At 37.8% G+C, this 14,447-nt stretch overlaps 1 protein-coding gene across 2 annotated transcripts in view; it reads right to left on the bottom strand.

Moving 5' to 3' along the window:
- Positions 1-12,864: 12,864 nt before the first annotated feature.
- The window catches only part of LOC147605861 (AT-hook motif nuclear-localized protein 10-like), a 30,076-nt gene continuing 28,493 nt past the window's right edge, over positions 12,865-14,447 (bottom strand). For both annotated transcript variants that reach the window (XM_086792429.1, XM_086792430.1), the window contains exons 3-5: positions 13,899-14,030; positions 13,563-13,724; positions 12,865-13,478 (exon numbers count right to left, since the gene is read on the bottom strand). In XM_086792429.1, the coding sequence (XP_086648555.1) occupies positions 13,185-13,478; positions 13,563-13,724; positions 13,899-14,030 (588 nt within the window). In that variant the 3' untranslated portion in view covers positions 12,865-13,184. The remainder of the gene's footprint in view (positions 13,479-13,562; positions 13,725-13,898; positions 14,031-14,447) is intronic.

Raw genomic sequence — 14,447 nt, forward strand, 5'->3', positions numbered from 1 at the left:
AACTTCCTTTGAGAAGACTTTTCACATGTTCAATCTCATCCAATTTGTTACCCCCAACAATAAGATCATCTACATATATGGTGATGATCACAATACCCTTATCACTCTTGCGTACATACAAGGAGTGATCTGCATCTACCATATGAAAACCAATAGTGACAAGATACTCAACTTTTACATCCATCTGATGTAAAAACCAGCCTTTAGTTGCAACCACCACAATCATAACTCTCACAGTTGCTATCTTAACTGGGGCAAATGTCTCCTCATAATCAATCCCATGTATCTATGCATATCCTTTGGCTACCAATCTAGCCTTGTACCTGCTTATGCTACCATCACTGTTATGTTTCACCTTATACAACCACTTACAACCAATAGCTTTCTTGCCTTCAGAAAATGGCACCGAATCCCAAGTCTCATTTCCATACAATGCATCCATCTCCTCATCCATAGCTTTCTCCCAACACACATTTCCAATAGCCTCATCAAAATATGTGGGTTCTACAACCTGCACAACTTTTCCCATATACGCATAGTGATGTGCTAGATAACCATCATAAGTCAACCTCTGCAACAAGCACATGGTTTTTGACTCTTCCAGATCTTTGTAACTTTGCAGTCATGGCTTCCATAGCCTTCTTCACACCAGGTGTCCTCATTGCTGGAATCCTAAGCTCCTCTCATCAAGGCTCATCTTCGAGCCACTAGAATCTCCATCAACAAGAGAATGCACTGCAGAAATATCAGGCATACCAAGGGGCTCAACCACTTTATCTTTGCTTTTATGTGATGTACCAACTACATTCCCAGGACTGGTATTATGACGCAGCTTGCCACTCCATGGTCTATTAATAGAACCACTGGATGAGGACTCTCCTGGTCCAGTTAATGACTGTGATTGCTGACTTGCATTCTGTGCAACTACATTTTCACTAACATCAGCCCCAACAACATCTTTTTCAGCAACATACCAGCTACTCATCTCATCAAATACAACATCCCTACTTACCCTGTGTAGCAGGATTATAGCATCTATATCCCTTTTGCTCAAGGGAATACCCAATAAACACACATTTTTCTACCTTTGGATCCAACTTGGTACGCAACTCATCTGGCACATGCACATATGCAATACATCTAAAAACTTTCAAGTGAGACAAATCAAGTTTCCAGCCAAATAAACACACATTTTTCTGCCTTTGGATCCAACTTGGTACGCAACTCATCTGGCACATGCACATATGCAATACATCTAAAAACTTTCAAGTGAGACAAATCAGGTTTCCTGCCAATAAACTTCTCCTCTGGTGTTACATCATGTACAGCTGTAGTAGGAGTCATGTTCATGATATAAATTGTTGTAGACACAGCGTCAGCCCAATAACTATGTGGCATATTCTTCTCTGCCATCAATGCTCTTGCTATCTCTATAATGTGCCTATTTTTTCACTCATCTCAGCAACTCCATTTTGCTGTGGAGTGTATCTACCTGTAAATTGTCTCTAAATGCCATTCTTTTACAAAGAATTCAAAGAACTCATTGGAGAAGTATTCTTCCCCTCCATCTGACCTTAGCCACTTCACATGCTTTCCTATCTGTTTTTCAGCCACCATCACTTGAAAATGAGTGAACACTTCACTCTTCTCCTTCATGAAATACACCCACACTTTTCTCGTGTGGTCATCAATGAATGTTATGTAGTACCTGTAGCCACCCATAGACATAGTCTTTGCAGGAGCCCATACATCTGAATGCACAATATCTAGTACATTCCTGCTCACATTTCTGTCATGTGGAAATACATGTTTTGTTTGCTTTCCAAATTGACATGCTTCACAAACTTTCTGCATATCTTCAACTTTAAACTTAGGCAATCCTGGTCACAATTTCTTTAGTCTGCATAGACTTCATCCTTTGCACATTTACATGCCCAATTCTCTTATGCCAAATGTCTGTGCCTACAACAACTCCTGAACCATTTGCAAACATTGCAGCACTCACTTCAAGCATATTTACATTCAATGTAAACATTCTGCCCACTCTGTTGCCTTTTGCAACCAACCTACACTTATCTTTAAAGTCTTCTACATAACATCCTCATTAGATGGACCTACAAACCCTGCTCAATCATCTGGCCAACAGTAATTAGATTCTTTGTCATATTCGGAATATGAAGTACATCTGCAAGGTACACCTTACCATCTTGCATAGACAATAGCACTTCTCCAACATGGGCAATCGGATGAGCAGTGTCATCCCCTGTTTCAACAAAACCTGGTCTTTCAAGACTCTTCATTTCCTTGAACCACTCACCATGACTTGTCATGTGGTTCGAAGCACCTGAATCAACATACCATACATCATCTTTACATGCTGCTACATCATTTGCAGACGCAACATTAACCACATGTTGCATAACAATTAACCTCTCATTATCCTCATTATTTCTGCTAGAGGATGCATAGTTGTTTTGCTGTACTTTTTCATTTTGCATGTCACTCTGCTTCATATAGCAATCTGCCTGCTCATGTTCAGGCTTACCACAGTAAAAACACCCTCATGTATCATTATGCTGCCTTTGCCAATTTCCACGACCTCTTTAACTCCCCCTGCCTCTAAACTGGCCTCTTCCACTTGTGTGTTGTTGTGAATCTTGGGATTGTTGCTATTGCTGACCATAATTTTGATTACATGTTCGGCCACCACCTTGGCCATGTCCACGACCTTTACCTCGTCCTCTACCTGCACTTGTGTAGAAGGCTTGCTGCTCTGAACTATTTTTGGTTTTTTTGTGAAGACTGTTGATCTTCACCCAAGCTCTTCTCTTCAGCATTGACAACAAATCTATGAAGTTGGGAATGTTCTCCCGAGTTTGAATAGACGTCTTGAATGCCTTGTATTGTGGCCCGAGTCCACGTAGACACACTTTCACCTTATCATCATCATCAACAGAAACACCAATTAATGCAAGGAATTCCACAATGCCCTTGATCTTCAAGGCATAATCATTCACATATATATTCTTTTTCTCCATAGTATGAAGCTCATTCTTGAACTAAATCTTTCGTATCTTGGTGTTAGTATCATACAGCTACACCAAGGTGTCCCATGCCTCCTTAGGTGACTTGGCATCCTGTATATGCCTAATCACAATGTCTTGTATACTGATAGAAAGCCAATACATGACTTTCCTTGCTCCTTGATTCCAATCCTTGAATTCTTTTACATCTGCAGCAATAGTTGGATTAATCTTGGGTATCTCTAGCGCCTCCTCATGTTCACCTTCAATGTAGTCCCAGTAACCTTTTCCCATCAGGAAATTGTCAATCTAAACCTCTAAGCATGGAAGTTCTTGTCAAGCTTCTCTGCAACAATCTGGTTTATTCCATCATTTGACATCTTGTCTAGAACACAAATTTACCAAAAATAGCATTCTTGTTTGACCTGTACAAACTGCTATATTCTTTGCAGCAGTACTATACTACACCCAAACAGTGACCTCAATTTGCATACATACACCCAATGGCAACTTTACGACCTCTTGCAGTACACAGTGTGTTTGCACAACCAATTGCCCTTCCTACAGTTCTAAAAATAGAGTTCTGCAGAGAATCAAAACTTACCTGCAATGCCCGTGAACGCTTGCAAACTAAAAAACGAAGGTCGTGGCGTCCCCGAAATGCGTTTTCAGCTCAAAATATATTTTTTCAAACAACGGACACTATAGTTGCCTTGTAGCTCTTCTCCCGCGAAGAAATCTCCTCAATCATAGTTCGTTTGCCAGTGCCTCCCGAAGAGCTCCCAACAAGGGTGTAGAAGCCAATGCAAAGGGGAAGAGTAGATGAAGCTCTTACCCTCGTGCCGCTTCCTGTGCTTCTCTTGCTTATCGCTCAGCCCTTAGCATGAATGAGGCTCTGATACCATGCAAAGATGTAGGGGAGAAGAGAGCTTAAGCTCTTGCAAGCACACACACACTCACACAAACCCTAGAAGAGAACACACAAGGTGAGAGGCTGAAAAATATTCTTCTTCTTCACACAACAAAAGAAGTCTACAAAGAAGATAAAGTGACTAACACACAAAATAGAATATATACAAGCGGTCCATAATGTGAACATGCTAAGAGAAGTGGGTAGATGTGGACTAGTTGGTGTAGTCCAAGTATAGAATCTCTAGCAAAGATATGTCGATGCCAGCACCAAACCCATCAGTGATATAAATCTTGGACGGTCATGCAGGCACCTCGTGAGTGTCAGCTCATGTTGAGCTTGACATCTCAACACATTTTCCCATTGATAAGATCTATCTTACTCGAGCACTAGGGATAGCAAATAAGAAAACCATACTTACACATGCTTAGAGTTCAAATAATCAATGGGTGTAGAGGTTTTTATAGAAGCAAAAAAAAAAAAAAAAAAAAAAAGAGGGCAACCTTCTTGGTATAATTGTCCTCTTCCAATCATGGCACAAATTGTATTCCTAGTAATAGTATGGTAATTTATAATGTATAAAGCTATATAGAAATTTCCTTCTTTGTATAATTGTCCTCTTTAGATCATGGCACAAATTATATTCTAGGTAATAGTATGGTAATTTCTATAGTATGAAGCTATATAAAAATGTAAGATAAACATACTTAATATGTATTACTGCTCAATATGTAGAATGAGTACCTTTTTGTAAAAAGAGAGCTAGAAATATTAAAGGATTCTATTAGCGAAGAATTTGAAGATATGTGGAAGAAAGTATACTAAAAAACTTATCCCACCTTAAAGATGTATACAAGGAATTTGGCTATGGTAGCAAACCCATAAATAGAAAAAGATTGGTCTAGGTAAAGTCTTTCATTTTATGTGATATATGTACATTAATTTTTACTTTCAAACTCGTACATGTGATATATATACATTATTTTAGGTAAAGTCTCTCATTTTATGTGATATATGTACACTAATTTTTACTTTCAAACTCATATTAATGTGATATTTGAATGGTGATATAGTCTAGTAGCTCAAATTAATTGGGATGAGAAGCCAAATTGCATGAATGAGGAGCGACTCTAAAACCTAGCTGCCTGCACATTGCCTAAAGAACACAAAGTTAGTACTTTGTTAGTAATAATGTCTGACAAAAAGAAGAGACTATAATTGTTGCAACTTCTGGAATGTAAGATGTTATGTATGCTATATATTATTTAACTACATTTGCGGTCTATTAGGTTTGATCCAATGCTCTATGATTTTGTTTTTGCTTACAATTAGAATTGTGGCGTGTCTGGCTAAAAACTAAGGTTTTGTGGCATCAAATTATGGGAAGTACATCATGAAGAAATAGAGGATGTTCAACAAGCTGAGGCATAAATAGGTTATGCTAGCTACACGAATAGATAAATATGAATGTATGATACATATTGGTAATTTCTTGTTGTTGAAAACAAAGTTAATGCTTTATTGGAAATAACATTGTGCTTAACCCCACTACATACTTCCAGATGCATACACTTGCACTCTGTATCTACCTTGGATGCCATATTCAACTAGAGCTCTAGTGTGCCAGATATTCAATTAGAGCCTAATTGTTTGGAAGGTCATAGCCTAACTGTCTACATACCATATCCATATTGCCAGGGATAATGAGATCATGCATTAATAATAGAATACTATCATCTCTCCTCCACCAATTTTTGTGGCTTGGAAGGGAATAGAGTGGTGGAGGTTAGCGTGCAATGATGTGAACACTACTGGGATGGGTGACATCCTGGGAAGTGGCCCCCAATTTTAAACATGGTATCAAAGCCAAGGAGGGCATGTTGGGATGTTTTAGTGGAGCTATTCGACTTGCCAATTCCTCTCGGCAGAGTTGAATGAAGGCCACCCTTGAAAAGCCATGGCATTTTTATGAAATCTTTACCAAAACAAGGCTTTTTATTCCTTAAGCTTGGCCAAAACAAGTATTTTGTATGTTACTCTAGGTCATAACAAGAATTTTGCACTTTAACCTTTGCCAAAACACGCTTTTTTACTTTATTGTTTGCTAGTGTGTGATATACTTTGACTAAAGAGCACTTTTGTGGGCTAGAAATGTAGCAACATTGGGTTGCTTTGTCTTTAGTGACCCAACATAGGACCCACCAATCCGGAGGAAACCTAGAATTATACTAAGCCAATTTCCTATATTAACATTTGCAAGTGTTAATTGCCCCTAAAGTCATGAATAGCCTTGTAAATCATCAATGTGGTTAGTAAGCATAGATTATACCCTTAGTAATTTATTTCAAGAACTACCATCACCAATCATTCTAATGAGAAATCCAATGGAGTAACGTCTACGTGTTGTAAATGTATCTTGTTCTCACATGAGTAATCGAGATAAGTAGTTGCTCTTTTTATTTCCTAAAGTCAATGCATATTGATTAAAGCTCCAAAATCTTGAATTCGTGTAAAGTCAAAATGGAATTAGTATAGCTCCAAAGTCTTGAATTGATGAACGATGAGAGAAAAATGTTTAAAAATTGTGTGCATTGATTTGAGTGTATTTTCATAAGTGCAAATAGCAAGGATGCTTGGAGAGTTCTTAGCAAGTACAAACCAGCTACTTTTATAACTAATCTCACAGCTTGGAAAGCCTATTTTTATCAACCATATGAAAACCCTCACTAGACCACCCCACTAGATATGTCACACATCCCATAACCACCCACCCATAACCAATGACACCAAAGCCTTTTATACATAATGGTAAGGTAAAGGACCATTAGGACTTGTGGGTAGAGAGCTTTGATGGTGGATGGAGTGTTTTAGCCCCTATCCTGGTTGACATCTTTAATGTTTCTATATTTATGAAGGCTTTCCATCCTTATGATCCACCAATACCAAAGGAGTGAGAACTACAATACAGTATTATTGACCATACATTGACCGGGGTATTGATCAATTTTGGAGTCTTAGATAGGGAGTCACGGTTGGAGGTAGAGGGCCTAAGGGTAGGTAGTTTTTTTAAAGGACTAACTCAACCAAACCATATCTTCACCATTAAATCCATCATTGGGGAGGTCAAATCCTGCAAACAAAGTTTACTACTATTTTGGTGGATTTGTGTAAGTGCTTTGACTCAATTCCAAAGGTGTAACTCTTCATCTACCTCAACCAAACCATATCTTCACCATTAAACCCATCATTGAGGAGCCAAATCATGCAAACAAAGTTTACAACTATTTTGGTGGATTTGTGTATGTGCTTTGATCAATTCCTAAGGTGTAACTCTTCATCTACCTCCAAGAGCTCCATTTTCTACCATGATGATTTAAGTAGTCATGGGCATTGTATGAGTAAATGAATGGCCAATCCTACATACCAAGGGACTTATCCAAAGAGATCAACATCATAATTAGGGTGAAGCATGGGTGTGCTCTCTCTCAGACTCTTTTTGGGCTCATTGATGAGATTTTAGATTATATTGATAGGATGGGAGTCACATGCTCATGGCTAATGCATTCTCTTTTTGGGCTTTACATTGATGAGATTTTAGATTATATTGATAGGATGAGAGTCACGTGCTTGTGGGCTAATGCATTCTCTTTCGGGCTAATGCATTCTCTTTCATACAGATAACAAAGTCCTCATTTTCGACTCGATAGAAGGGTTGAAAAGACATCTCCACACACTTCAAACCTTTTTGTATGTGAACTTTAGTAAAATCAAGTGATGAACTTTAACATTTCACATGAGGTCGCTAGTGGCAACCAAAATGAGAGTGGCTTCACCTTGGCTACCAAAAGAGATAGGAGGACAGAGGGAATCCCTAGGGAAGAATAATGAAGCAGAGTTTATAGCACAATGGCATCAAAGGGATCATGAATCCATGTAATAGATCACATCGAAAATGGCAATATCCTTAGCATTGAAGACAACCCCCCATTTCACCCAAGAAGTCATCATTTGATCACATCAAATGGTAACATCCTTAGCATTGAATTGTTATCGAGTTTTCTTAGTATTAATCATCATTTTCTTCTCCATGCATTTCATTAGTTTCAGAGCATCAAGACAACCTAGCTGTCAAGACTCCTTATGATTATAATATAAGCTTAATCTTGAGGTATTCTCCAATTTTGTTTCATAATTAATCACCTTGATTATTCATAAAGATGGCTGATAATCTATAGCTTGTAGAGGCTACTAATAATATAGGTGATTGATTCAATGTGCTGCTTTTGTCACTATACTCTATGAATATGTACTGCATATGAACTGATGGTTTGTGCATCATATGTATCGACTTTTTGTACATTAATCAAGTACAATGTGTCACATATGAATGTACAAAAGTTAGCATGATCAAATGACTAGGATACTTGATCTTTTTGTAGGTTGTCGAATATGTCTTTTGTTCAATCAACTTTGTTTGGCATGCGTGGATTCACACGAAAGAATTGAGTTGAGTCTCCAAAGAAAAGGAGAAAAAGTTCAAAGCATGCATCTACAGTGGTTCAAGAATTGATAGTGGAAGTAGAGAATAGAGAAATATGTCGGTGTTAGTGATGAAGAAGTTGCTCATTGTCGCTAAGAGAGCACGAGCATATTGGAACGAATCTTGGACTTCAATTTTTGTTTGGGCTTATTTAAATAGAGATGTAGCCAAAATCTTTTGCATATTTTGTAGACAACATAAAATGTGCAAAAGTGTATTTGGGAAATCTGGCTCCATCAATATCCACCATATTGCACTTATAGATCATGCAAAGAACAAAGCCCATCAAGAAACGTCCCACTTTTTTGGAAAGAAGAAGGTGGTAATCACTGATACTTTGGCTAAGAATGCAAATAAAACTGATATTGCTATTTTAAATATATTTGCAGCCGCATACCATGTGGCCAAAGCAGATCTTGCCTCTATTAAGTTTGCATCGGTCTTGGAGTTGCTACCATTTTGTGAGTGTCTTTCTCTACCTAAAAGCTTGTATCATAATGATAAAGCGTGTTTGATATATTAGTGAGTCACTATTGTGAAGGGGCATATCTACAAGATAAAGAAGTCTCCCTTTTTTAGTGTTCTTATGGATGAGTTGACTGACATTCCAGTTACACAACAATGTGTATGTTTTTTACTTGGATGATTTTGAGCCTGTCATTATTTTCTAGGCCTATTAGAAATTGAGAGTGGAACAACAACATCACTCTATGTTGTAACGAAGCAATTTTTATCTAGATTGGGACTTGACATTACAAAGATGGTTTGCTTTGGTGCTTCTACCATGACAGGTTGTCATCGAGGATTATCATCACTTTTGAAAGATGATAATCCTTTCATGACAAATATTCATTGTATTGCACATAGGACTACTCTTTGTGTTTATAATACAGTACAGCAATCACGTATTGCACAACATATAGATGAAGTCATGAATTCTATAACGGTAGGTGATTGCACAACATATATATATTGTGCAATCACCTATTGCACAATATATAGATGAAGTCATGAATTCTATAGCTTCCTTGTTTTCAAAGAGCGTGAAAAGGACTAATATCTTGCATGAGCTAGAAAATGAGTTGGGTTGTGCATCATTGAGTATAAGCCGAATGCATAAAGTTTGTTGGTTAAGTGATCCACCATAAGGTATGTGAAACTTTGGAGCCTCTATTAGTTATTACCAAAAAGGAGAATGCTACTCTCTATGAAAAGATATCAAGTTTTGAGTTTATTTATAATATACATTTTATGTTTGATGCCTTAGAGAGACTCTCAGTTTTGAGTAAGTGTTTCAAAGCGCTTTTGTAGTCATCTCATCAATCTCACAGGATTCATTGAGTTGGAGATTCGAGCAATTAAACTCTACAAGGTCCCAAGGTTGACATCAATGCATCAACACATGATACCTTAGGATATCAAATAATCCCAGGCGATGGACCTCTTAAAGGTCAGCTAAGCATCTTTACAAGGTAACATGTACAAAAGCATACATATTTCTCAAGACTTTGCTAGTGTTAATTTAGATAGATGATTAGATTTTCAAAGACGTTTTACAAGGTCTATTATTCAAAATTTGATGGAATGATTTTTTGATAATGGGAGTATCTTGAGTAGCTTCAAGGCTTTAGCACCTTATAGCTTTCCATCTAGTGTAGAATAAAAAGATTTTGGTAACATTGAGATTGAAACACTAATAACATTAACGTTTTAGCATGTGGTGAAGAGTTTGCCACAATTATACATAAACATCCAGGAATGAAAGAAAATCAGTATTGCAAATTACAAGCTCCATATGAGATGAAGGGACGAAGTTTACAAGATACTTGGAGTGCCATCGAAAGAAACAACACAATGAGAGATAAATATCCCATGCTTTTAACTCTAGTTGGGATTGCATTGCTACAATGTTGTAGCACTGCGAGCTGCAAAAGGGGATTTAGTACTCAGAATCTTATAAAGAATAAATTGAGAAATTGCTTGTCTACAAAGAATGTTGATTTATTGATGAGAGTATCCATCAAGGGACCGAGACTGGATGTGTTTGGCTTTTCTAAGACAATAGCATCATGGACTAAAGGAGCTAAAACTAGTCGACACATTTATGGAGAGTGCAAGAAGGTAAATGATATAACTCTTCATTTTTTTCAATAGTTGTGCATGTTTGTCCTTTGCTTTGAATAGATGTTTATTAAGAGAATGATGCATAACTGGTACATGGTAATAACTGATTTTAGTCCTTATGTTATAAGGTTCTCTCTCTCTCTCTCTCATATTTTTATTAGTCTCTTATATGGTTTATCTTGTAAATTTATAAAGAGTATAAAAAGGAGACTTTGAGGGAGAACATTGCAAATGGCAGATCTTATATCGAGTGAGCCTTCCACGCCCTCGTCCTTGACATTGATAATTTGTTTTTTTTTAGATTAAAGTTTATATTTACCTTTGGAAAACCGATTGTAATATTTGAGTGTCTTTTTGAACCGGTAGGATATTCAAAATCCTGGTTAAGATTATGTCATGTATATTTTTTCACTGGTTAGTAAAAATGTTTTTCTCTAGCACTCATCATCAAACTAGAAGGAATTTTCATTTAAATAAATAAATAAATAAATCTTTTGAATGATGATCTAGACACTCGTTATCTTTAGGCATGAACACAAGTATCAAATTAAATAGGAACTTACATATGTTACAATACTCCATGAATAGAAATAGAGTAAATATCACCAAATTAAATGGGAACTTACATATGTTGCCATACTCCATAGCTCAGAACATGACCTCCCAAAATCCTTGGAGAAAAGGTTCCAAAGAAATGTACTTAGAAATGAAGAGAAAAGCTTAGGGTAAGGTGAAACAGGGCATCAAACACCTCCCCACTTGGAGTTGACCGCCGCTAAACATGGGTCACACACAATTGTAGCATTCCCTAACACAATTCTGTGTCAAACCCACCACACACAATAGTATGTGTAATGAAGCAAAGCAAAGAGACTCAATCTAACAAATTTAGGTTGTCATTAGCTTGATTAGCCATGGTTGTCTATAATCACCCATGTAATCTGGATCTTACAAATTGTTAAAAACCCAAAAAGATAACTAATACTTCCTCTCAAGGTACACAGGAGACAGCTTCATTCATAAAAGTATCATACCAAATTGTTGATCGTACACTCCACACATTAGGCTGGACATCCACTAAAAAAGACTTGAAAAGATTGTGGCCTTATAACATCACCCTCCTTTATATAGACTCCATGGAATAAAAATCCTTATTTTGGTTTTTGCCTATATGGTCTCTAATATTGTGGTTTTTGTGTGTAAGGCTCTCTAATAGTTTGATAAGAGTATGGCTTCTCTTTCCTATAGCCTCAATCAATGACTATGTCTAAGCATACAAGCTATTTTATTTTTCTTTAGTATGTTCCTAGTGCATATGTAGATCTCTCTAATGCACGTGCTCTTATTTTGTGGCTCTTGTTTTGTAAGTATTATCTTTTCTGCAAGTAATATCTTTTTTAGGCCCAACACCTTTCCAAGCACTTGAGATAAGGTCTTAAACCCTAATCTTTTTTACATTCTTTTAAGCAATTCCACCCTCAAGTGCTAGGAAGCTCTACTTTGATTTCATGCATTTTGCTCTATGTATGAGAGTTGAACAATGCATTGCTCTATGTAAACATGTATGCATAAAGATCTGTGCATTGCTTTGTATTGCTCTACACACAAAGCTTTATTTATGAGTTCTATATGCATATATAGAGCACTAGATGCATACATAGAGCTACAAGGCTCTATGTATGCATGCATAGCTCTATGCATTTCTCTAAGCATTTATTTATGCACTGCTCTACAGATACATAGAGCATTAGATGCATACGTAGAGCTACAAGGCTCTATCTATGCATGCATAGCTCTATGTAGAGCTCTACACATTTCTCTATGCATTTATTTATGGATTGCTTATGCATACATAGAGCACTAGATGCATACATAACTCATCATACATGTGTTAATGATATGGATGCTATTCAATATTTGATGGTAGCACCCTGCAAAAGGAGTGCTCATTACATGATATCATGGTCCTTTACTTATAATACAAGTGAACATGCATGGAATGTTTTTGCTTCAATTGATAATACTAATAGACAGACTTAGATGCAATTACTTCTCATATTCTAGATTGGCTTACAGCATGACTTAGGAAATGCCCTCATGCTTGATGGCACAGTTCAAGTACATGGAGATGATGCTTTGATTAGATGCTTAATTACCTTGCTTGGGATGGATGATGAGATATCTCAACCATGCTACTACAATTTACAGCACAAATGCCCATATTGATTCATTTCTCAATTCATGACATTCAACTCTGCATCTGCAAATCCGGGTAAAATCATGCAATTTACTGTAAAATGTCAAAAAGGTTAGCGCACACATACTTGAGAAACACCTATGAAAAGCAATGGTAAGAATGACATGCGACCCTGAGCCCTACCAAGAGTTTGCAAGGTCTTCAACAAATCTTGTCTTTGATGGCACAAGGCCCCCTTGCAAGGATACAAAATAACTCAAAGAATGAGGGTCTGGATAAAACAATCCTTGAAAAAAGTTGGGCCAATTTTCTTGTCCCAGTGGAGTGATTTGGTGGGTAGGTTAGTAGCCAGTTAGCCACAAAAGAAAGAAAAAGTAAGGTCACAAACTATCATCCACCTGGCAAGGAGATGTTGATATCTGGATTCCTCATCATATCCGGCATAGCCCCCGAAACTGGCCAAGGAAATGATGTTACCATGCTGCTATAATTATGTAGTTGATGTGCATTGACACTGGTTGTGGAGGGGCTCTCAGCCTTTGCAACTACAGTCTCATGCATTGGTGGCCGTACAACCGGTATTGCAGCATTCGGATTCACACCTTGACATAAACTGGCAACACCATCCCCATTCATAGCCTTCAACTGGTTCTTCACACTGGAAAGAAAACTGCCTACCACCACCTGTAACAAAAGAGCAGTTTCACATGAGCCTCTCACAGAGCAATGCAACCCATCCCCCTCAAAAGGGAAGAACAAGATCTTCACCTGCACTGGGCTTGCTGCCATTAGCAATCCCGCGACTCCTCCTCCAAGAACCCGCCCATCTGGGCCTGCTAAGGATACACTAAGACCACCTGTTCTGCTACTTATACCAGCATTCTCGGTTGGTAGAAACGAACCGGACAAAGAGAGAATTTCAAAGCGTCCCTGCAACAGAAGGAAACCAATATCCCACTTACACCTTGCTGGAGTGTCCACAGATACATGATTAAACCTTTATCACCCCATACACAATGACAGGTGATTCATTCTAGGTGACAAAAGCACATAGCATCAAGTTGACACCTCAATTTTTCAAATGGGATGGGGATAGAAATCAACCTCATATGTTACCATCCCTCCAGAAGTTGCAGGTTGCCGAAGTGTAACATTTGAAATGGCACCATTGGCGGACAGAATGCATACAGCTCGAGGGCCTTTCTGCGAAAAAGACATTACCTTCATGGCAACATCCTGTAAAACAAAGAAACAATAGAGCCAACACTCTTTACATGGACAAAAAATCGTTGTGGTCATTTTCATTCTACATGTCTTGGAATACATGCATACTTCTTCTTTTTTGGGATCTTTTGTGCTTGTGCGTGTGTGCTTTCATGCCGCAGTCAACAGCCAGCAGGTATGATCGCTCTCTTCAACAAATTGATGTGGGAATTAGATGCCTGATGAAAGAGCAACTTCAATAACCATCCCATAATCAAGCTTAAACAGCACAATCTACACCCACCTACCACCCAAACCCCCTTTCCATACTCGATAAAGACTGTAACAGCTCATGCCAAGATGCACCAGACTTCCAACTTCCAAGGCCAAGATTGAAGACAAACTAATAAGATTGACACCAAAATAAAGTTTGATGTTCAACTGTCATTA

This window comes from Cibotium barometz, chromosome 58 (assembly GCF_041138505.1).
Source record: "Cibotium barometz isolate CiBa-2024 chromosome 58, ASM4113850v1, whole genome shotgun sequence".
Classification (NCBI taxonomy): domain Eukaryota; kingdom Viridiplantae; phylum Streptophyta; class Polypodiopsida; order Cyatheales; family Cibotiaceae; genus Cibotium; species Cibotium barometz.